Source organism: Anarhichas minor, unplaced genomic scaffold, assembly GCF_050575085.1.
Source record: "Anarhichas minor isolate MPS153535 unplaced genomic scaffold, ASM5057508v1 ptg000004l, whole genome shotgun sequence".
NCBI classification, from domain to species: Eukaryota; Metazoa; Chordata; class Actinopteri; order Perciformes; family Anarhichadidae; genus Anarhichas; species Anarhichas minor.
The window spans coordinates 14,538,153-14,564,018 of record NW_027466450.1 but is presented as its reverse complement, the minus strand read 5'-3'; the positions used below and the strand labels follow the sequence as shown (position 1 = coordinate 14,564,018).

At 43.8% G+C, this 25,866-nt stretch overlaps 1 protein-coding gene and 1 long non-coding RNA gene across 2 annotated transcripts; one reads left to right on the top strand and one right to left on the bottom strand.

Annotated features, from left to right (window-relative positions):
- Positions 1–2,487: 2,487 nt before the first annotated feature.
- tnfsf11 (TNF superfamily member 11) lies at positions 2,488–11,056 on the bottom strand. The gene is made up of 4 exons (XM_076110277.1): positions 10,229–11,056; positions 8,158–8,193; positions 4,827–4,953; positions 2,488–4,315 (listed from the first exon to the last, which is right to left on the bottom strand). Exons 1-4 carry the CDS (start codon positions 10,427–10,429, stop codon positions 3,882–3,884), a joined length of 798 nt encoding a protein of 265 aa, XP_075966392.1. The 5' UTR covers positions 10,430–11,056; the 3' UTR covers positions 2,488–3,881.
- A 12,990-nt stretch (positions 11,057–24,046) lies between these two features.
- On the top strand, positions 24,047–25,684 carry LOC142964193 (uncharacterized). Its single transcript, XR_012957514.1, has 2 exons — positions 24,047–25,070; positions 25,257–25,684. It is a non-coding gene; the product is annotated as an uncharacterized LOC142964193 (long non-coding RNA).
- Positions 25,685–25,866: the final 182 nt, after the last annotated feature.

Sequence of the window (25,866 nt, the reverse complement as noted above, 5' to 3'; positions counted from 1 at the left end):
CTGTACAAGGACACGGATACAATCTGCCATGATGCAGCACCAACAGGCGCAAGAACTAATCCCTAATGCCCTTTAAGGCATTGAAGATCAGATTTAGATGTGCTATCCATGGTGCTGAAGCCAGGTCAAAAGAGACAAGTACAAGGTCCGAGGGGTCACTGATGTCAAAAGATTTGTATTTGATGGAGGAAAGATTAAAAAAATAAAAGATAGGAGAGAGAGGGGATGGATTTGAACCTGTTGGGCTGACATTGTATGTGCCTGAACCAACTGACCCGCTAGGATACCCTTCATATTCGTTATGAATTTTCCCATGGGTGTGTTCTTTGATTGAATAAACATCTGGATGGCTGACGACCTACACATTTTCACACAGACGTAGACAGTCTGGCACACACTCTTTGCTGACAGCTCATGCAGGAGATGACAGGGCCGGGTTACAGTAATAACCCTCACGCTATCTCACGCCCATGCGTCTGCAGCATAGCCTGTAAATCTCACTCTGTTATTGTTTTAATAACACTAATGTTAGCATTAGCCAAGTGGTAAAAACGTCAGACATCAAAAGCCAGAGACATCGGAGCTATATCGGGGTGAAGACAAAGGGCGAGGGCCCAGCTTGTGAAAATAGCTGGCCGTGCTGACTCAGCAGCAGAGGAGTGTCTGAGTGTGTGTGCATGCAAGCGTGTTAGCATTTTTTTTAAATGCATGTGGGCACACATTTCTACGTCGATAGTGCTTCTACAAGAGTGCAAAACACTAAGCAACCGGACTGCACATAACAAAGACCTCCAGCTGCTCGGTAAAACTGAGCTCCATTTCCCCCAAACCGCAAAGTCTCGTAAAGCTAAGCACCCATAGTTAGCTTGACTTCTATATTGATGCCTTTGGTGCTGCTTATTGGGGGAAAGCACCCTGATACATTTTCCAACACATGACTTTGTTTTTCTGAATCAACAGCTCCACCCCTTTAAAAGACTGTCTGACGGAGATGCAGCATCACGAAACCATAGAGGACACGAATAAAGTCTCTCGTCTGCAAACAGAGCGTCATGGAACATGTGAAGAGCAGCAGGCAGGAGCGAAAAACACAAGTCAGCAATCCATGTCATTCCCTGTAATAGTTCAAATCCATACCTACTGTGACATGGATTTGGCCATTGCTTTTCATAGCCTCCTGTGTTTTTACACATGTGAGTAATAAAATACGTCGGTAAGTTCTGCACTTGTGCCAAATGGGCCTATTTTACGAACCACTGAGTGCAGCAAGCAAGTGAAGCTTCTCTGTCTATGCGTGTGTGTGTGTGTGTGTGTGAGTGAGTGTAGGTGTGTGCGTGTGTGTGAGTGTGTGTGTGTGTGAGTGTAGGTGTGTGTGTGTGTACGGATGTGCGTATATGTGTCGAGTGTGTGTGTGTGTGTGTGTGGGTCCAGTGGACGCCAAGCTTTCCATAATGTTTACTGACACAACACATTTTAATGGTTTCTTGTTCAGCGCCAAGAATTGAGAAATCAAGTCACTTCAAAAGGGTGGCACACTACGCTCGTCCATTGTTTACACTTATGGCTTCAGCTATTTAAATCTCAAACTGAGCAGGTCTATGGACGCCACAGCTGAATTGTTTGTGTTGTTGCAAAACTGCAAGTGCAAGTTGTTGTGTGCATACAATCGTTCTCAAAAACATTATTTTAGGGGACACGTGAACCATTTCCCTTAAAAAAAAAAGTGTTATTTTTTGCAAAGACATGAAGGCCAATAAAATGTTACACTTTTGCAGTCAGTAAAAGAAATTATGGCAATGAAAACCATGTCCTTGTACACCTCGAGCCAAGTGTTTCTGCTGCAAACCCCAGATTTTATGTCAAACTCTCAGTTACGTTTGAACAATGAGCCGAAAGCCGTGTGAGGTCCCGGCGTACAGCACGGACGTGTGAACCCCAGCCATTCTCTGGCCATATGCCGTTGAACGCCCAAGTAGGACATAACGCCCTACAGACAATAGAGAAATAGTTTGGCTCCGAGTCCCAACTTTAAAACAGTTTCTCTCACTCGCGCGCACGTCGCAGGGCTTCATGGGAGACCCCATCGCCACAATGATCGAAACGGAGTAATGAAACACTCGTCATTACTCCCGTCCCATGCAGTCTGTTTCTTGTTTATTCTGCAGGTCGCGCTGCGCTGTGGTCCAAGTGTCTGCTGTGAGTTAGCGGCGCTGCAGCAGTGGGCGGTTCTTTTCTATACAACCTATCAGTGTAATGAGTTGGTGGGCCGCTCTGACCGGTGCAGCGCGCGACTTCACTTTTTTTGGCCATAGTGGTGTTGAAGTTTCCAAAGATTGTGGAGATTATCAGATTGCACATCACAATGATATTACAGTCAGGGTGGCCTTTTCGTCGGGTTTCAGTGCAAGGTGGCTGTCATCTAATCCTCTTCACCGCAAACAATAGCACCAGCCGGAGTCGGGTAATGTCAATACACATGAAACACGGTTACAAAAGTAGTTTTTTTTTATTAAAACATACACAGACATAAATAAAAAAACACTGAATGGAAAAAGAATCTATCAGATGAAGATCTTACAGGTATCTTGTAGAAGAAACAATATATCCATATTGCTTTTGGCTAGGCAAGTGCACACAGAATTGTCAAAATCAAGATACATAAATATGGAATTTTAAATGAAGCCCCTGTGTTTTAATAACAAAAAGCGTGTCTACTACTTCCTCTAAGTGCTGCATAATGAATGTCATACAGACATAAAATATAAATGATTTGTTACAGCCGAAAGGTCACTGTAACAATGATCTGTCTCTGTACTTCTATAGCTAATAAATAAATATTTAGTGCATATTCCCATTTACCTCACTGAAGAGCCAAATGAAAAACAAAACTTAAGTTAAAGATGAACCAAACTCAATTCGGCTCCTCTAGTTAAAGAAGACAAAAGTCTATTTGTGTAAGTTATGGTCAGACAGTCCAGCTATCTGCATCGTTTGTTGATCGTCATAAACATAACAAACAGATGTCATTCCCTCCCTGGTTTGACAAAATGACATTGTCGCGTAACTGCCTTCAATGAAGCAGGCCACTCTCAGATCTCTTTAAGACAAAAAAAACTGGAATGCAAGTTGAGTTTTTGGAGCGCATACACACACACACACACACACACGACCTTCCTTTTAAACTGCGTTTGTTGCTTAAAGAAACAACGTCGGAGTCAGAGTGAATCTTTAGAGATGTTGAGGGTGATATAACTCACCGTCTAACGGCCTATTTCTAATTATACCGTTGAGTTACTTACTGCGAGGACGCCTCATCGCCCGCCTTGTTCACACTCACAAAACCTTGCGGGAAAACATTTGTGCATTCACTGCCGTGGGTCAGAGGCAGACCTGGGAGTTATTTTTATTCTGTGATAATCTGCTGAGTACAAGCAGATGCTGCATCAGCTACAACGCTCTTTTTGGGCATCCCCCCCCCCCCCCCCCCCCGACAATCAACATTGATAAATCCCTTCTCACTGTACTTCTTGCCAACAAACTTACTTCCTAAGTCGCTCCCTCGTGATTTGTTTAATTAGTGCAACACATGTCTGTGCTTAAGTCTAAATGTTGTAATATGAACTGAAATGTATTGAAGTTTCTCAACACAAACCACATACTTTAAAAAAAAAGCAAGACAAGATGTTAAAAGGTGACGAACTTTTTCCACTATTTTTCTCATATATATATGATTCGGCAATTTGGTGAAGAGCAATGTTAAAAAAAACGACACATGAACGATACAAAAACGTTTTCGACAAGTTGACACTATAAATCGCTAACAGTGGTTCTTTGGCATATCAAATGTTCAGTAGCATGTCCGCTCCCCACGTGTTTCATTTTCAGTTACCCAACTTTATGGCCCCAAAATACGTCCCTTCTCCCTCCGGGTCCAGCATCCAAGCATTGGACACGTTGACGTACAAGGCGTCCCCCTCATCCAGCCGGACCCCTCGGCCCTGCTGGGCGCAGTACATGTTATAGGTCGTGATGTTCCAGCGCATGGTGCTGCCCGTCTTCATCAGCACCATAGACTTGCTGTTCTGTTTGATGCTCTCGTGGTAGACATACTGGATGAGCTGGGTGTTGCTAACATCCACCGGCGGGAGCCCGGCCGGACTGCTTTCCTCCGGTCTGTAGTAGCGGAAGCAGGTCTTGGCGTAAATATAGTAGAAACCCGACTCCATCACCAGCAGTTTCCCCTTCTGGTAGCCCATTCTGTTGCGGTATCCGTGCTCCTCGTCCCAGTCAATGGTGATGGCCTTCGTTAGACCCTCTACATGGCAACAAGAGCAACATTAAACATAAGGTTTGGTTGATCATACACCAAACAAAAGAACAAGGTTTCTGTGTAAAGTCATTCAGAAGTTCTAAGTACCAAGCTGGTTTCAAACTAGTGATTCACTAAATCACGTTGTGTAGTATCGAGGAAACGTTGGTAGAATCACAAGCTGTTAAATAACTTCCATAATTTCTGTTGTTTACATAATTATTAAACAGCATTTAATCACGTCCAGTCAGATATGTTGACTGTAGTCCATATTCATACGTTTACTATTAATGGTTCATATGTCAGCGAGGTAACGTTTGCTGTCAGTTGGTTCAGTTAGATGCAGTTACTGCTTTTAAATATAAGTAACAACTGTGTGATGCAACTGTTTTAATTTAGTGACTCGCCACTTATGTTATAACTAAGTTCACCCTGAACTTAGGAGAGGAGTTACATCAGATATGGCTAAATTGTATCTAGTGTGATAACATACGGATGTTAATTCAACCGGACTCACTCTTTGAGTACTCCTTGGTCTCTCCGATTGGTAGATGAGCTGATGGAAGGCTCTCTTTGAAGGTTTTGCACCGTCCTTTTTTCCTCGTGTCTCTCAGCGCGTTCAGCACCGGCTCCGTCTGTACTTCCTGAAGACAACACCAAAAGAAAACAGTTGAAGAAACGCTGAAGAACAGAAAAACAAAACAATATCAAAAAACATTTTTGTGTGTGTGTGTGTGTGTGTGTGTGTGTGTGTGTGTGTGTGTTATCCAACTCTGAGAAGTTGCCCAAACTGAAACTTACACCCTCAATTAAAAATGAACCCGCACAGTACCCATAAATGACTTTTTCTCTAAGCAACAATACGGTTTTGACATATGTTACAATATCTTTGTCAGCTGTCTCTTTGAATATCCGTCTGTTTGTGCGAAAATTGTGTGCGTGTGAACACAGCAAATGGATGAGCACACACCGACTGCCTGTCTGTGTGCATTACCTATCCTGCTAACTTCTCATTACCGCCGTGGTTGTACTCGGGGCCGAAGGCTGCGACAGGGAGGCCTCCTGGTGAGTGTAACCTTTCAGATAGATTGCGCTTCTCACGGATTTGGCACAAATAGTATCTGGACTGCATTCAGCCCAGAGTGCCGATTCTATTCAAGGCCGATGAACCCGCCATCCACAGTCTGAGCTGGGCTGTCCTGCCTCAGGCAAGACAGAGCGTATACACTCAAGGAAAACATGCTTTCCACGCAAGTAAACAGTTCCTGCAGCGGAGCTGCCAACTCTCTTACACATCTGGCATGAGATGAAAATATCAGGCCGCTTTCTGCCTCTACCTATAATCTTTCACTCACACAAGAGAAATGATCTTGTTAACTTTGTTAGTTACTTAGAAGAAAGGCCTTGCAATATTGTAAGACACAATTTGGGATGCAGCCAGTCCATCTTTATTTAAGTGTGCGTGTGTACAGCAGATACAAATAAATGTGGTTAATTACAATTGTCAGTCAAATGTCAACAGATTGTGTCTTTATGTCCTGAAGGTGTTTTAACATGTTTTATAAATTTCCTCTGATGCAATTTTCTCAGGTATCATCTCACCCTAACTCTGAGGCAACGCCTAACAAAAGACAAAGACGGGGAAATGGAAAGTGTTGTTTTAGAGGGAAACATTGCCAACTTAAAAAACAACACACACACAGACACACAGCGCCCTCGAGCACAAACACTGCCACAACAAACTCAACTACAGGGCCGGTCCCATCAAAAGCATTTACATGTTTTTGCAACACTGCACCTGCGTTGTGCTAATAATATTACTGTGAAGTATTCACAAGCCAAGTCCAGACAGATTAGCATGCCTCTCCGACTAAGATTAGCACAGTCAGTCCTCCAAAAACAATTTGCTGTTTATAGCGCTGCGTCTTGGACGGAGACGGGGGTAAACATCGTCTTGCCAAGGCTACAGAGTAATTGTGAACGCGCTCCCAATTGGCCCTACACTGTGGGATCTATCTTGATTTGTGGCGAGACCGCGTCATACCTCCTTAACCAGGGAGAAGAGATTATTTAGACAAAGTAGCTGCAGCTTGGCAGCTTCCTGATCTACTGTGTGATCTAGAATTAAACTGTGACAACCACTCTGCACCAGACGGAGCTGCTCCATCAAGGCGAACTGTCTGACTCTACATCTGTGTATGTATATATATATATACATATATGTACATATGACTTGACCTCACATGCTTGTTCCCTGAATACCACAGTGCACGCAGGCCTCAGTTCAGCCCTTTAACTACCGTACGCACCGCATGCATCGTTCAACATCTCCATTATGTTGATGAGTGGTTTCGGAGACGAGAACAAAAGTCCTCTCACCACTCGAGGCTCGGCCACCGAAGCAGATCGTCCCTTTGTGTTTGGCGCTGCGTCAGTCAGATCTCCTTCTGACACGGTTATACAGATCTGTACGGACTGCAAACATTCAGATCACAGAGTCTGATTCGTGATCTCACCCCCCCCTCGAGCCTCTCGGCCGTCTCACATCAAAGCTGGACTGCAGAGCTGACAGCTGTCCACTGAGGCCCTGCTGTCGAGCAAAACCCCTGAACTGACAGCGGAGAACACCGGCGGTCTCGGGGCTGACCCTAACACAACACAGTGGTGTGCCAAGTGGGCCTGTCACCCCGACACCTCATAAAGATCCCAGCAAGTCTCCCTGCGCTCCATGGGAAACAGCCGAGGGCTAACGGCAACAATGAGCTCCTCAGTCTAAGACCGGCTGGGTGGTTTGTGTAAAGTACTCCACCAGGGATACCCAGGGCAAACACAAAAAGATAATATGAGAATGAAATTAAAGCATTATGGGAAACCAAACACCAGTGAAGCACAGCAGTCCTTTTATTCTGTTGTTTTACTTCCTGGTTCCATAGTTTCCTTATTTTTGCATTTGCTCTGCAAAACCTGTGCCAAAGAATGGGCGGCAACTTCCAAAGAGGGATTAGAAACTAAATCAATAATAATTCCTATTTTATAACTCCCTCATGCCACTGCTGATCATCGAAGGAATACTTTGCAACCACTGTGGCCAATAGTCACAATGGGTGACTCACTAACAGCCGATGCAGTAAACTACTTTCTGTGCACAGTGTCAGTAAGCGATGAGGCTCGTTTGGGAAAGAAGCTAATTGCCTCTTTAACAAAAGGCAGAAAGGTGTTTTTCCTGCTGTGGTCGGACCTCTTTCCCAGCCTGTGTGACCACCACCTGGGGTTTGGTGCTTTGCAGACAGAAGCTGTGGTATGTGCTGAAAACGCACCCGTGGGGCTGTCAGTGCAAACTTGCAGATGATTATCTTATGTATTTTATGCTTTTTTTCACAAAAACAAAAGCAAAGTTGTTGCACGTACTGTACTTTGCCCTCGCCAGTGTCAGCGAGGAAATACCTGGTACGCTTCAAAACATTCTTAAAGCGGATTACTGTTGTCTCGGAGATGTTTTGTTTGGCTCTGCAACTTTGTTTCCCCATAGTTTCCTTTAGTGACACGTCGACGACTGATCGATCAATCAAAGTCTGCTCACATTGAGTTTGTTGAAGTAGAAATTGAAATAATGGCAATTAGTGCTGATGATTAATAATCAATAACAAGATGATTTACGCAGCAGGAGTCCTGCCATTAATATCAAAGACTTCAGGTCTGTGTGTGTGTGTGCGTGTGCGTGTGTGTGTGTGGCGTCGTAGCAGGAAGAAAAACCTGTTAAAATGCACTCTATCTGAGTGGACTGTGCTCCAGTCAGAGGGCGTGTCGTGCAGCAGTGTTGCCTGGGGTTAACCAGCGGTCACACTCACCTCTATTGGCCGATGTGGGGCTGTGGACAAATCTACCTGGAGACAGAAACACAGGAGCCAAGGTTAGAGAGGTCGATGTGAGAAAATAATACCAGAGTTAAGCCTTCTCAAAGCAGCAAGATCTGTTGGGAGAATTTCCCCCTGACAGGTGTGGGTGGGAGGAATATTTGACAAGACTTACAGAAAGACATTTCAGTTTGGATGTGTGTGTGTGTGTGTGTGTGTGGTTAAGTTATTTTCCACATGCATTCCACCACAGCAGGCGAAAGTCAAAGGGACTTGGAAGCTGAGCGCTGGTTCTCATTAGCAGGGCTGTTGTCTCTGAATAATTTAACAACGAATACATTTAACAAAATAAATGGCCACGGGGCTTTCGTGCATGCGCACGGCCTGATGCACAAAGACGAGCTGGAATCAAAGCGGCGTTTCTAAAACCTGCTCCGATCAGCACATTATGGAGACACGGCGCTGTGCAGATACCAGCTCTCCTCCAACATCTCCAGGAAGTTCTACAGGTGCTGAAGGGGGCAGATGATGGTCCGGTGACAAACTCCACTCCCCCCCTACACACACACACACACACACACAACTACTGTCTCACGCTGAAAAGTGCTACCATATGCAGCCGACATGGAAATCGGAAAAAAAGGCTGCCTGTTAATCCGAAGCACGGCTCCAACTTCGGCCAACCGGAAGGCATCTCATGCTGCTGGGTATTCGAGGAACACTCTGATCGCTCCCTAAAAAAAGTCTGGTCCTGCATCCCTCTCATCACACGATCAGATAAAACGCACACGTTATTACACAAATACAAATAGAGCCATGAAATGTCTCCTTTTACAATTGCCTTTTCTTTTCTCTGGGTATTTTATTATTATTTTTTTTTTTTTTAGTCTTTACCCTTCCTCTCTTTTATTTAGTTTCCCCCCCCTCCGGCTCACATCCAGAACATAACCAGCCACTACCACACTGCAGTGTGTTTATGCCAAAGACAAGCCAAAGAAATTCAACACACAAACACTGGGGAAGAGACAGAAGCAAACAGACAGAGAGCGAGAGCGAGGGAGAGAGAGGGATGCTCCCCAGGTGAACTTCCAGCATCCTGACAGAGCCTGGATGCGGTCTGCTCTCTTGGCTTGTTGAAACACGACAATTATTCAACTCCCAAAAACAGTTGTGGCAGAACATAGATGTTATTTTACAAGCTCACAGACTGAAAGATGGCAAAGATGAGCTGACAAAAAGGCAATGGGACATGCAGGAACATTTGATTTTCATAGCATCTCTGGTCTTCCTTGAGCTTTGCCAGACATTCTCTGCCTCCAAACTCCTTGAAAACAGCTCTGCTTATGCTCGAGAGTTTACAATTTATGACACATATATAAATTACAAATATACGCCCCCCGATGGCATGTAAACACGCACAAGAAAAACTGCAGCCTGGGAGGCTCAAGTGAAAACATCTGCATTTTGCAAACATTGACATCTCGCAAGACCGACTGAGATGTTATCACTTCAAAAGGGGGATTCGCGATGCTTTGACTCGAGCTGCCTGCAGCCCCTGAGAGAAAATATCTTGCTGACATAGCTAATCTTTGGAAAATGTCACGCGGGCTTTTTGGAGATGTTATCTATAGGTGTTTGTACAGCGAGGGAAGACGTTTTTAACTGCCTGCGGCTGAAGCGCAGCGCCTTCAAAAGAGTGCACGAACTCTTGGCGCACAAAACTGCAGAAGTTGCTCGATGTTGAGCCTTTTTTCCTTTCTTTTTATTTTTTTTCACTTGTGCAGATTACTCCTTCTTTACATCTAAGAGCGCACGCCGCCAGCTTTCATATAGAGATAGGAAACTTACTTATCTGTCATTTTATGGCGTTATAAAATTGCGCAAGCGTCGTTGCATCTTAACTCGCTCGTAGCCCACTAGAGAACTGTTGACAGTGTTCGTAGATAAATATTTACACGCGGAACCAAAGCTTGAGTAAACGGCAGTGAGTGAGTTTGCAAAGTGTCTCAAAGCGCACTGGAAATGAGCCGCCAAACCGGAGCACGCAGTGTCACATGGAGCCTACCTCTTGCAGGTAACCCGTCAGGTGTAATAAGATCGCCACGCTGGAAGCCACCTGAAGCAATCCCATAACAGCGAGGGTCCCGAATAGGAGCGGCCGGTAAGTGGGCTCCGAGCTCTGCACCGGGTGGAAGCGGTGCTGCCCTGCCTCGATGTCGACGGTGTTCCGCAGGTAGCCTCTGTACTCGCTGTGGGTAGCTGCCATGGTGCGCGCTCTGTGTGTGCCGTTCAGCCCCAGGGCCAGGTCCCAGACTCAATGCAAGGCAGGAAAGAGAGTCTGCGTGAGTCCCTATAATCAGCGGTGGGTGGGCTGAAAAGAGCTCGTTTTCTCTGCAGCCAATCAGAGGGAGCCTCAGACAGAGCGACGGGACAGACTGGAACAAGACTGGCAACCGGGCCGACATGAACGCACGACAGGTAAAGCGAGTCCTTTATGGCTCCACGGGGCCAACGCACTGACACGTGATCCACCCTCTGGTGACACACCCCCTGCGCTGACGCTGAGAGAGTTCAGCAGCACAACTGGAGATGCAGTGGATCTATTTAACACCTCTTACGAGTAATCAGTTTACAGCCTATGAACACAGAAACAAACAAAAATATGTTTAGGTCAAAAAACGAAAAAATAAAAGGAAGAAAAATGATATAGTTATAAAAATGTTATTAATTTGAAACCAGAGTTTAACTTCAAAAATTGAGAAATATTATTTACATAAACAATTTACATAATAATCTGATTATTTTTCCACACAAAAAAAAGTCAATGAACTTCAAAATCTTAAAATGACATCAACTCCCCTTATTGCAAAATACAGAATGCTTGAATATGCAAATATTGTTTACTACAAAGGCGTCTCCTTCAAAAAGTCCATCCTTAGTGTGTGTGCACTGGAGGTTTGAAGTGTCTGCATCAGTGGATACTTCCATCTTCAGCAGTGAAACCATCTCTAGTGTCAAACTCTGTGAAGCTCAAACATCCAAGTGAAGTAACAATAAACAAAACATATTTTAAAGCTTTGTGTTGTAAATGCATGCATCTCAATAATAATATAATACAGATTCCTTCACACTGGCAGTTGGTCACATAATTATCATTGTTTGCTCCTTTTGTTTTGGGATCAGTCACTCTTTACTCATCATGTGCTGGTGTGGCAGCTTAGAGCTCCAGAGTCAATGTTTGTCTCCTGCTCAGCTCTTAGTCATATCAGACAAAAGCGGAATTCTGATATATGAAAATGCATTTTTACTCATTTTAAGCGTACTTCATCCAGTAGCCTTTATTGTCGTCATGTCATTCAAGGAAGCGTGTTTTTTTTTGATAGCTGCCTCAGTCCGGACCAGCATAACTGATCCGGCCTTAGATCAAAACACTCTTCTGTTAAGTATCTAGAAAGAGTTAATCATGCATTTTTCACATTCTATTGTAATGCACTGAATGGGAAGTCCCTGGCAGCCGTCCAGCAGCAGCTGAAGACAGGAAGCGTGTCATTCCACTCCTCACACTCCTCCCATCACTTCTTGTAAATGTGTGGATGGATTAAATATTTGTTAGTTTAAAGGAGCAGTGTGTTAGATTGAAGGGGATTTATTGACAGACATTGAAGATAATATTCATATGTTTTAGTGTTTTTCACTATGTTTTAATGTGTGTAATCACCTAAAACTAAGAAATCTTTGTGCTTTCGTTAGCTTCGGTCGAGCCGTTTATATCTTCGGGAGTGGGTCCTCAGAGTCCGCCATGTTGCACCGCCATGTTCCTACTGTAGCCCGGAAAGGACAAACCAAACACTGGCTCTAGGAGAGACTTTGAGTTTGTGCATTACCTGAAGGCCGCTGTAGTTCTCCAACACGCTTGTAAAGGGAGAGATGAGCTGTGGGGTAGTTGGTTGAAATCTGCACGCTCACCACTAGATGCCACTAAATCTTACTCACTGGGTCTTGCTAAAGACCCTTTAATTCTTGACAAGGCAGTGTGTCCCCATCCTCACATGATGAAAAAACTGAAAACTAATAAGTCAAGTCGTGTTTACTTGTGGACATCAATTTCACTTATAACTGCAGCCAGTTATCTTAGCTGAGACTACAGACTGAAAAGGGGAAAAATGTTGTGCCTGGCTTTGTCCAGATGTGACTAAATCAGTTTACAAGCACCTCTTTAACTCACTTATTTACTGAAGTATGAAAACAACAAATGTTGACAGCCAGCAAGCAGCAGAGACTTCAGGAAGTCCCTGCTGTGGACAGAGCCAGGCTGTTCCCTATGCTAAGCTAAGCTAACCGGGTGGTGGCTGTAGATAATGTTTTGTACATGATCTGAGAGATATCAGTCTTCTAATCTAACTCTCAGCAAGAATTCTCAAAATGTTGAAGTATTCCTTTAATGTATCCTTTATCCTTTAAAATAATGAATTAATGAATTAATCCCTTTAGCTCTTTATTTTCTACTTAAAATCTACAGTATATTCAGATTTGTCTTATTTCCTGTGTTTTACTAAAGTGGAAGTTGTGTTATTGAATATAGTAACATTGATACAGTTTTTCCCCCCTGTTTAAGCTGACCATTAAAAGTTCCCTTCTTGACATGCTCTCAACATGAGGCTTCAGTAGTCTGAATTAGTCAAATAAATTAACACAAAGAGAGAATTTCAAGCTTAATTCAAGCTTCTGTAAAAAAAAAAAGATATCCGCTTGATTTGATTTCAATTCATATATGGGCAACATTGTGTGTCCTTTAATTAACCTAATAATAATATAATAATAATAATAATAATATAATAACTTGTGCTAAAAATGGCTCAGATAGAATTACAAATGCAACACTTTTTTACACAGTCACCATGACAGGGCGAATCTTATCAGTAACCGTCCTATCTGTCAGTCCCTTTGCACATCAGTGATGCTCTCCAAAGTGGAAATCATCTTTCTTAGTGGTAAAGTGGTCAAAAAAACAATCACCTCTATTAAGAGTAGACTTTTACCTAAAAAAGTCCATGAAATAGCATTTGCTTTACAAAGACAGCAAAGACAGCCCTCGTCATTACTTCATTTCAGATCTTTGAACACAGATGACAGAGCAAACCTGGATTTCCACTATTAACAAAAAGTGAAACTATTACAGAAGAACACGAAACGTCATGCTGAGTCATATTGTGTGTGTGTGCGTTTGTCTCACCACAAATGTCCCTAACAAGCCTTTCTACATGAACACACAGATGTTACTTCCTCTCACCTTCAGTTATTCTTTTATGAGTTGAAGCTGCGTCTTACCTCAGTCTTCTGCATAAATATTATTCTATTGTTTAGCGAGGTTACACCTAACCAGACAACGTAACCAGACAACGTGACCACGTGACATTACAACGTAATGTTAAAGAGTAACGTGACAACAAAACATAACAACCGTACCAAAATATTTAGCGTGAATGAATAACAACCTTCCTTATTAGACTTTCTTACGATACTTTTGTTTGACTTTTCCATCGCTTGTATTATCAATTGTAGTTTTGTGGACTGACATTTTAAAGAATCTAGGTCAATAGTGTGTCCCACTTATGTCGATTCTCTCTGACCAATCAGTGGTCTGCAGTGTTATAACTCCACCTTCTAGTATTGGCTCAGCTCGCCTGGATCCTCGTCTGTGGTGGTACCAAAATAAGTACCAGGTACCAGTTACTATCCACAACGTTTGCAAATGGAAAACCAAAAAGAGAGCTTTACCTTACCATGCAGTGGAAGGGTGGCATAAAGCTACAGCCAGTTAGCTTAGCTTAGCATTAAGACTTGGAACCGTGGGAACTAGCGTGGTTCTGTCCAGAAGTATGCAGGAGTATTTCTTGACCAGGCATAGTGACTATAAAGGGCAACCAGCAGAGCTGCCAGCAAGACTCTCTGGCCCAGCTTGGTCATAGTCATTTAGTCATTTTGTGTTTTCCCTGAAAACAGCAACCTGCTGCAGCTGGAAACACGGCTGGTGAGAGTGAACCAGCGCAGTAAAGTCCGTTAAACCAAAACAATATGTTGAAAGATGGTAAAGCGTTCTGTTGAGCTGCAAGAAACTGATTATTCTTATTATTCAATAAGAGCAATACACACATTCATATGATCTTGGTAATCCAGAAATATTTTAATATTTGAATGAACTGTGCAAGAATTCGTCTGTGCTAGAATGGCAAACAAAGTCACACAAACTCAAACTTTGTGTCAAGGCTTCGGCTACGCTACCCTAAAAATAGTAAAGATGACAACAACATGATACTATTAATTCCTTCACATCTCCTATTATAATCCGCTTACACTTATGTTTTCCCAAAACAAACGTGCACAATAAGGTATTGTCGCATGAGTGTCCACAGACGGCCCAGCGGTCACACATCGTGGCTGTTGCAGCATCTAAACATGGCAGTGGCTCCTGTTAGCCCAGAGAGTGACCTCCCTAACCTCTGCCGTTTTCCCGCTGCCAGCAGAACAACAGTGTAGTATTTGAAAACCCAGCAGAAAACCAGCCTCCTTTAGGAACAGGAGTTATTTTAGGGCAGACGCAGTGACAATGGAAAGGAGGGGTGGCTGTAGTAGGTTCGGTGAGTTTGCGAAATCCAAGCGAAATTTCTGGGTGCCAAAGGAGTTCATGGGAGAAAGCTGGCTTTTTATATGTGCCCCTCCCCCTGCCTAAAACCATCAAACCTCATGGCGCTACAATCATTTAATACTCCGTCATTATGGGCATTCTAACTTCATAAAACCACACATATGATTTTGGTTACGTTGTACAACCACATTCCCCCCTCTTACTATTACTCTTGTTTTCACCACACTTGTATAGAACAGCCTCTGTTGATGTTTTGCTTCTGAAACGTAGCACAAGGACTGGAGTCTGTGCTCAGCCAGAAGAGTTTCTCCTGATGATGGTTCAGAGCGTATCTTTCCCAGGAGACCTTCATTCCAGCGTTCGCATCCAGCTACCTCCTGCACTTGGCTGAGCACGGCGTGGCCTTGGCACTGCTCTGGATGTGGTACTACGAAGTGCTCTTCTCTCGGTCAGGGGTCGTTAATACACCATGAGAAACTGTGTTTAGCTGTGGGTTTCCTGTGCCCTCAGCAATTTCCTGAAGGAGTCAGGAGCGCGGCGCTGCGGCAGGGAAGAGCAGAGAGTGGAGGCCTGGTTTGGGCTGATATTCAGGTTAACACGTGTTTGTTTGGGTCGTATCACACACTTTTATTTGCGTTTGGTTGACTCACAAGCGTGCATGTGCGTGTCTGCATATGAGAGAGTGTGAGAGGAAAAAAGGGTGTTTGGACGGTCTCCATGCCCCTTTGTTTTTGCTTTGTTCCGCCTGCCAGCGAGTGGAACCCGATGCTTCTTGGTATGGCGACAGAGAGCCAAAGGCCCTGTAGCTGTAGAGAGAGGACGAAGAGGAAAGAAATTGAGATGAAGCATGGATGAGAGAGAAAGGGTGAAGAGAGGTAAAGTAAGAGGGCGAGAGAAAGACAAAGTGCCCTCATAAAGGCATGCAAAGATAACACTTGAGACAGGGTGTGTACCTTCGCCACTGGTCAACTCTTTGCATTGTTATGAGCATTTGATTATCTCTGGTTTGTAAGAGCATTCCTAGCTAACCATGCCCTCACACTCACCCCAACGCTAAACTCAGCAACCTGGCGCTCATCTGGTGGACTCTGACGTCGGCAGTTTACGCCGTCTGAGGTATCGGGGGTCCGGGGTGAAGGTTCAGGGTTCACAGACAGACTGTGGAGTCACGGTGAACAGCGGGATCCGGTCAGTCTGGTTCTGCCCAGTGGCTATTTCGGCTTCAAAGCAACCAGAATGATTCCACTGGATTCAGCCTGTTTTGAAAACCATGAAGGGTAGAGATGCATGAATTTGAGAAGCCAAATATGAGGAAATGGTTGAGCTGCTGCCTGGCATAAATATGCGATGGCATTTGATTAACTGGGCGCTTTGAAACAATAACATGCCTTCTCAAGATTCCTCTCGCGTGAGAAGCACATCTTACACCAAAGGTATAACAAGCCCAGATTTTTCCACTGTTTATTATTGCTTTCTTTTGTCTGATTGGAGGGCTGCTTTTAAGAGTCGCTGCATGAGGAGCAGAGAATTGTCTCTCTCTCTCCTCACTCCCACATCCTTTGTGGTGAGAAGGTCACTCAAAGTCTGCAAAACACACACACACGCTGCCTTTTCTTGCCGCTCGCTCGAAACGTCTTACACTGCCACCTCCATAGCAACCCCAATGTTTACACCCCACTCCCCTCCTCCTCTCCTGTCACATCACACCGGCCCTGCGGTTTTATCAAAACTGCGCATTTGAAATGAAAATTGGGGTGATGATCGGCCCAAACAGGGATATTCCAGACCATTAGGCAGATCCCATTTCGGTTGATGTGTGTGGGTTGGTGGAGTGTGGGAGAGTCAGGGTGAACACTGAGCAGAATATCAAAGCAGGCACTTCTGGGCCGTGCGGAGAGAAATGCAGTAAAACGACAAGTGGCACCACTCGAGCGGAGCTGCATTCACTGCAATTCTTATTTATCTTTAAGTAATTAGCTGGCTGGTATGGTGTCAATGCTGCTCCTTTGACTTCTTCTGGAGCGGCGGCACGGGGGAACGGGCCGTGGGAGGGGTCACATGACCACGCCTGCACAGGGAGGAAGAGGATGTCATGAGAGCAGCAGCCCCATTTGCAGAAAGCAGTGTTGTAGTCAAGACCACCTAACTCGAGACCAAGTCACCACCAAGACCAGAGTGTATCGAGACCGAGACAAGACCACGACTTTGAGGGGTTGAGATCAAGTCAAGACCAGACCAGGGCAAGTCCCACACTGCATGACACACTTATGATAAAATGTGGAACATGCAAACTATGGTCACTCCTCAAACTGATCTGAAAGATCCTAATTCAAGTACAAACAAGTACAGAATTCTCTTCATTCGCCTCTTTTTTGTGTTGTATACTATGTGTATATTTAAGTGTGCAATGAGGAAAAGGCATTGCAAAGGTGAATTCTATTTTTATTTCCTTTGCTTCAAAGTAATGATGTTAGCAAATAAATCAGACAATGCACAGGCAGTTTAGTGATATCCCGACTTAAGTTAAAAAAAATATAAAGATAAATTCGTGGTCTGAGGCCGAGACAAGGCTGAGTAAGAATGCGGTCAATTACGAGACAAGATGAGTGCTCTTGAGACCGGTCTCGAGACCAAAACTGATCTACTACAACACTGATAGAAAGTAGATACTTGCTGCAAAGGCATAATAAAGCTTATATATGTGAAAGGATAAATATAACCAGAACATTTTGCAAGACATGTTGACAGTGTGGCTGCTACTGCCGGAAGATGTTGCAATATATACGTCAATATTAACAGTAGTATCATTGAGATTCATTTGAGGTTCATTTGAAAATGTGAGCTCCTCTCATCTCTGTATTTGAGATCATAGGTGAAACACACGCACACTCACGCACACACACACACACACACACAGACTAATTAAGAAATGTTAGAGGAGAATGTGATTTTGAACAAAACTAGCTGTCAAACCCCTACCCCCAACTGAAAAGCCACCAGTCCAACTGACAACATATTGATATCATCAGAGAGATAAGACTGCCGATGGCGGTGATGTAATCTTTGAACCCGTTTACTTCCTCTTCGACTCTGTTTTCACATCCCTCCCCCCAACCCCGTTTTTGTCTTTCTATTCTCTCTATCTCTCTATCTCTCTATCTCTCTCTCTCTCTCTCTCTCGCTCTCGCTCTCTCTCTCTCTCTCTCTCTCTCTCTCTCTCTCTTTCTCTTGCAGGATTACAGGAACAACAGGGGACTCTGCACCACCAGAGCTTCCGAAGAGATGGCCCCCACCCTACAGTCTCCATTCCCCCTGCTCCCGCCAGCCGCCGGACACCAACGGTCCCCCATCTCTCGCCTAACCTTCTTTCTACAACCCTCCTTGTTTCTTCTTCCTTACATCCCTTCATTTCTTCATCCCTACCCTACATCCCTCTACCTCGACCCGTACCCTACATCGTTACATCCCTCTACCTCGACCCCTACATCCCTCTACCCCAACATCCCTTCATCCCTCTACCCCCTATATCCCTCTACCTCTATCCCTACCCTACATCCCTTCATCCCTCTACCCTACATCCCTTCATCCCTCTACCCCTACATCCTTCATCCCTCTACCTCTATCCCTACCATAGATCCCTTCACCCCTTCATCCCTCTACCTCTACCCTACATCCATTCATCTCTCTACCCCTACCCTACATCCCTTTATCTCTCTACCCCTACCCTATATCCCTTCATCTCTCCACCCCTACCCTACATCCCTTTATCTCTCTACCCATACCCTACATCCCTCTACCCCTTCACCCCTTCATCCATCTACCTCTACCCTACATCCATTCATCTCTCTACCCCTACCCTACATCCATTCATCTCTCTACCCCTACCCTACATCCCTTTATCTCTCTACCCCTACCCTACATCCCTCTACCCCTACCCTACATCCCTTTATCTCTCTACCCATACCCTACATCCCTTCATCCCTCTACCCCTTCACCCCTTCATCCATCTACCTCTACCCTACATCCATTCATCTCTCTACCCCTACCCTACATCCAGTGAACTGTTAGTGAACTGCTTTCTTTGAGAAATTGTCGTCAGAAATAACATTGAGTCCAATGGAGTGGTTGGTTCATGTTCATGTCGCTCTCACGTATGTCCGTTGGATTTCATAGACATATGTCTGCGACAAGCACAGGATTTCTTACATTTTGACCTGAAATGGTGTATGAAAATTGTTGTTTGAAAAAATGTAAGATTATATATTTTTCATGCTCCTCTCTATGTCTGAACATTCCATGTAATACACATCCATTATAAAATCTGAAACTGCCCCAAAGTTTTCCTGAAACTTCAGCTGTGATTTCTTGCTAGCTATCAAAATACCAATTTGGCCCAACAAAGTCCAGAGTTTTGTTAACCTTTTTTTTGGCTCTTTTTGTTAACCGTTTTTTTTAGCTCTCTTTATGCCGAAATCCCATGTGTGTGGATGTGAAACTTTCTCGCTGTGTTTCGCGATTTACGTGAAAACGGCTGTGCGAAGAAAAGTCATAACTCTCGTTCAGGCCGCACGTTTCAATGTATTTTGACACGTGCGTGCAACACTGCGGGAGGAGTTACGCGGCAAACTTTTGCACGGAAGATGAAGAATAAGAAGATTATGATTAAGCCCACAGGATTATAGACACTGAATGAAGCAGTTTCAAGGAAATCATTTGAAGAGAACTAAACAAAATTCAAAAAGATTTAAACCCTAAGGCTGTTTAAAATCAGTTTACACAGGAACATTTTTTTTATTCACATAGAATACATTTATATAAAATAAAAAAGCCTCATGAAGATAAACAAGACTAAGAGTTTACAGCCATGCTAGTGGCTCTGTGAGGCTTTACTTTGAGAGGGGGGCTTTGAGATAAATGCTAACATCAGCATGTATCATGTTCACCATCTTAGTTTTGTCTACATATTGGACAAATTACGTAGACAAAGGCTCAAAATGACAAGTTTACAAAAGCTATTACAATTCATCCTGAGGGGAACATGAAAATCTGTTTCAAATTTCAACAGCTGTCAAAATGATGTCGAGAAATTTCACTCAAAACCTCATAGTGGCGCGAGGTGAAAAGTCAGGGGAACACCAAAGTCTTTAGGCTCGGAAACCATGAAAATGTTTACTAAATTTGAATGGCAATCCACCCAATAGTTGTTGAGCTGTGTCAGTCTGGACCAAAGTGATTGCCATCCTTAGACCAATGTCACGATGACAAAAAATATGCAGATAAATACTCTGTGGCCTGTGTGGGCACACACAGCTTCAAACGAATGATGGACTTTTGCTCAGTCAATGGGAGCCAGGCTTTCCTTGTTTAAAACGCGTGTGAACACACATGTCGCTCCCCCACTGAGGGCCCAAAACACTCGGCAAAAAGTTAAACACTCGGTCTGTCAGCACTCCCCCGGTGCTCCAACATCCTCTCACCCTCGGCTCCTTCCTCTTTGCTCCTTCGTTTCCCTTCTTCCTCTCGTCTCCTCTCGTCTCTCCATCTTACATCACAGTGTTTTCTGACCAAACAAGAGATCCTTACATTTCCCCCTGACAGTGAGAAGAGCTTCCAGTGACTCATCGAATTAGCTATAACAATCCCACGCTCTAGTTGTTTTACATATGGTAACCTGGAATCGGGTCTCACGCACTCTTTAAAGCGTCTTTAGCGTCTGCACTGTGATGTATTTTTCAGTGAAACTGAATATTTGAGTGGTATGCAGTTACAAGAGGGATTTAAATAAGATCCTTTGATTTGGATTGTAGCACTACAGAGTGGATGGATATCATGATATTATTGGTTATAAATGGTTGCTTATGTAAGCCCACTTTTATACATGAAGAAAAGATGATTGGATTTTGACATAAGAACACAAAGAAATAGTTTTTTTTGCATATATTGTGCACAATATGACTGGGAATATGATCTAAAAAGGTTATAACACCATTTTTCCTTTCACCTCGACTTTAATATTGAAGCCTTAAAGAGCAGGGTGTGGTTTTGGCCAGTTGGGTCCTCGTGAGCCGATCAGTGAAGCATGCTGTGTAAATTTGACATCTTGGACGACCTCTTGTTCTTAGTTCATTTCTAAAACCGCATCGTTCTTGTGAAGCATTCATTCCTACAACAGGAAATCCATTGCCAGTTTGACTGCCATCGAACCGGTGTGGGAAGACGAGGAGGAGGACGAGGATGGAGGAGGAGGAGGAAAAGGAAAAACCCCAGGGCAGGACCGACCATGACAGCAGCAGATATCTCTCATTCAGTTAACCATGTCAGGATCTCCCAGACTTGACCTCTGCTTCCTCTCTGTGGTCACATCAAAGCGGCCCGGCCCCGGGCCTGAAGACACAGGCCGCGCTGTCGTTGTCCAAGGTGGGCGTGAGCTCGGAGGAAGTGCCCTGAGGTCATCGAGAAACATGATTTGTCAAGATGTTTCCTCATACATGTGTCTGTTAAACCCAAACTTACGCACGCACCTGAGTCAATAGAGCAGTGGGTGGAAGCTGACAAGCGTTGAGCAGAGACACAACAGTGGATGAAGCAATGCTTCTTGAATGAAACAGTGAAAGCTTCCCCTCTGCTGTTGTCTATCCCTCCAGGGTGGGAGCAATGGTGCGCAGTGTGCGCCAGCTTGTTGTTTTTGTGAGTCAGACAGGCTCACTACCCATATTCATCAGATAACATCTAATACTATTTACCACGCTACGGAGCTCCATCTGCTGTTTTTAATCACCAAAGAGTCAAAACAGAGTCGTCAGTTTGGGAATCGCCAGCAGCCCCTCTTGACCGGGATATTTCCCCTCCGCCCACGGCCCTCTCTTTCTGCTCCCTTCCAATCCTTTTCAGATAAACACTCATAATTTCAATGTTATTCAGCTGTTCCCCCTGACATTAAGCTCTTATCTGCATCTATTCTCCCTCGCTCCTTCGGCGCTGTCTCCGAGCCTTCGCTCCCACGCTGACAGCTTCCATTGTGCCAAGGTCTGAGTTGCCCTGGGAGGTTAAACGTCTGAGTTATTATCCATGCCTGCTGCCTGGTTTTCATACACACACACACGCACACACACACACACACACACACACACACACACACACACACACACACACACACACACACACACACACACACACACACACATAGTTACAGCATCACTATGTGGTCACTACTGGAAACAAGCAGACAATAGCAGGGAAATGTCACGGATCACCTCACGTTTTGAAAGTCTTTCCAGCTCCCCGGTGGTGACTCCGTGAGATCTTTCATTAGTCGTGCCCTCACTCATAAAGCAAACAGGATTAAGGAAGTGCACCACAACTTCTGTTACCATGACATCAACTTAAACATCACAGGAGGTTTGCATTTTGTACTAACTTGTCCTTTGCAAATGACTTCATCAATTCAAGTGTTGATTGTAAAAAGAAATGTTATTTCTGTGTTGATATATATATATACACATATATATATAAGGGTATATATATATACCCTTATATATATACTTATATACAGAGTGGGATCTGCTCCAGGAGTTAGAAATCCTCATTCAAATTTCATTTGTCAGCCTGAAAATTCATGTGTCATGTGGCTCGCTTCATAGATCCGGACGACAACTCTTTTTAATTGTTTTAAAGCAGACCCCATCGTTTTTTTGAATATGGGACCAAGTACTAGTATTTATTTAGTATGTATTTATTCTAGATATTTATATATTTACATTACTTTGAAAACTTCTCTGAAATGGTGAAAAATCCTACTGATCAGATTTTTTCATCAAATATATAATGGAATCACAGTAAATGTATGATAGCCTATTAATAACAGTGAATGTTCATAATTTATATTTCATATATATATATTATATATAAGATGAGCTCATCAGATGTCAGATAAAACAGGTTGGGAAAGCTCAGAAGAAGCTTAGAATAAACAAAGTCACAATCCCTTTCAAGATGCAGGTGGTGGAATTGCGAAACGTAAAATGACTTAAACACTCCCTTCTTTCATTAATGCAGTTTTGAAGTTGGATACTAAGTATTAAAAAAAAGAACGATTCGATTTTCCACTCCATAAACTTTTTCAGAATTACCGTTGGATCTGGAGGTTTTTGGACTGCGGCACGACAACCTCCGCCTAAAAACAATTTATCACCGCAAGTTCCAGGAGAAAATTAATTTTCGAATGAGCTTTTAAGTCAAAACCTTTGGAAGTGCCTCATTGCTCTGCATGCTACAGTACAGTAGGTCATCCAGCATGACCTCAGACCCACCTCCGCTATTCAGTCCCTCGGCTCATTAACCGCTCACACCTTTAACTTCATGGTGACGAAACAAAGAGCAGATGCACCACGAAGACAAGAACTAAAACAAAACAAAGGATATGTTCCTCAGGCCGCAGTAAACAAAAGCCTAGCAGAGATGATGTAGCTGGTTTTCCCCTTTCTAACACAAAGCCCAGTACAGTATATCATGGATTCCATGGGCTTGACTCAAACCCCCCCTTCCTCTCCCCTCATCCAGTGGACTCTCCCAACAACCCGACCGTTTGTTGCTGTTGGGAGGGAAGTGATGTCAGTGACTCACACATCTACACGGCGGGGGGGTGCTCCAACCGAGCCAGGACCCAGCCTATCTGATGTCAGAGAGAGTGTGTGTCTGTCTGTGTGTGTGTGTGTGTGTGTGTGTGAGACCACACCACTGTGAAACAGTCTGAGGGTGGCATATGCTATTGGGCTCCTGTCTGTCTCTCCATGTCGCTGACTGATCCTTTTTCTGCACAATAACAGCTATACATCGCATCGCCGTACTGACTGTGTGTCTGTGCTCGTACACTGTGCACGGTAATCTGCCCGTTAAGAGCAGATTAATAAAAGCATCCGACTGCTGTTGTGTCTCACTTGCGTTCCTGTGGCTTCACTTCTGTGAAACTGTTGCAATCTTCCATTAGAGTTTGTGGTCATGTTTCAGTATCATCCCGGCTACTCACATCAACTGACGCACTCTAAGTAATGCTTTGTCTGTGTCACTCAACCACCCCGTCCATAGTAATGCTGTTATGTTTGAGTGTGCCAGTGTATCATCAGTGCCTCGACCTGTATTATCAGACTTGATGCTATTGATCAGTACAATCAATCGTTGTTTTTCTTGTGTGATTTGGCTGAAAGCTCGGGAAAAAACGAGTAAGTGGCCTTTAGTTGGGATTGTTTAGTCATAAACACTCCCATGGTCAAGAATAAACTTTTACACCAATATGGACAAGAAATCCTAAAAATTGATTCATCTCCGTAAAAACTGGACAAACTCAATCTGTTCATGAAGACGAAGAAAAGCTAGTAAGTGGAGCTTGAGTTGGGATGTTTAGCTCACAGCCTCTGAAAACTCTATATCTGTAAAACAGCCTTATTATACTTCCACTTTGTAGCCGTATAGCAATCAACAAACCAATCACACCCATAATTGTTTAATCTAATTTATTCACAATGTTTATTTTGTTCAATAAACTGGGAAATAGTACACGCTGAAATGTTTTTCAGCGTTAGTAACGGGACTTTCCCCAATTTCTTTTTCTTTTTTCTTTGCTGGGCTCACTTCCCCAGATAGAACCGATCCAGCCATTTAAATAATGCGTGTTGACGATATGGACAAATTAGCTAAATAAAACTGTAAAATATCATGAACTCTTCACACTATACCGATGTGGTTTTAATATGCGATATTATGCATTCCTTATGTTCTTCTGTTTGTGTCATTAAAACTTTGAGGTGGCCTCGTCGGCTTTGAACTTTGTCACAGGAACGGATGTCAAGAGTCTCGGGCTGCTCCCTGACTCGGTACGGAATAAAGACTTGTCATGTTGCTCAAGGAACAAGAACAGGAAATACCAATCTTCTCATCTTCCCAGTAAGCATTTTTTTTTCTCACCAAGAGGCGACAGCAATTTGCAGAGTTTCTGATCTCCATCCCCCTAATTTGAAGCCTGCTGGAGATGACTTGACTCAGCCAGGTCGCCCACAAGCTGAGCCGAACCATGTCCTTGTATGACCTCTTGCTTCCCGCCGCTCAAAAGATCAGAGATGTGCTCGTCATGACACATTCCTCGCCTCCTGTATCACTACACAGCCTGCAATTAGGCATTCCCACCTTCCCTCTTTCTTCTTTTCTCTCCCTCCATGTCAGACAGACAGCTCCATTCATCCTCCACACAGAGAGCTGTCACTGACAGGTACTGTCCATTGTAGCAAACATTACCTAATTATACATTTGTGCATGTGTGTGGCACGGCCTAATCACACAGCAACAATGGCTTGTTTTGTGCGGCTGTATCCAGGCATAGCCAAGACCTGTAGCACTGTTATTGAGACCAGCTTTGATGGATACACATCCCTTCTGTTTCTTTTGGCACCTGCAGCACGAGTTAACAGTAAGGAGGGGGAGCAGCCTTTGGCCGGTAAAGTGACAGCCTTGTAATTGGCGTGGAGGACTCACTGCAGTTAACAGCAGGCTGTTATCACTGAGACACCCACCCTGAATAAAGTCTTCTTCATGTGATGGATCAACAAGCAGAGACAGAAATGTCGTCAAAGTGTTTAAGCTACTTCACCGACAGTATAAAGACTTCCTTTGATGTGGTGTAGTTTCTGATGCAGTACATCACCGCTGCTGCTGGGATTTACTGTAACAATTACTTATGTCTGACCAAACTGGATCATTCTTTGGGGATTTAATGTTCCCCAACGTTTAAAGTGTAAGGATACCAGAGGGGGAAGAAGTACTCAGCGTTCAACGTTTTACTTATAACAGAAATAAAAGAAGCAAAATGTGCCTTTTATATTATCATTATTGATGCATTACTGCAGCGTGTAAGCAGCATTTTGATTAACTTTTAATTTTGTTAACTAAATGTAGCAGAGCATGGTACATTATACTACAAATATTCCCTTTTGACGCAGTGGAGTTAAAGTATAAACTAGCATAAAATGGAAACATGTCAGTAAAGTACAAGTACCTTTACTTTTATA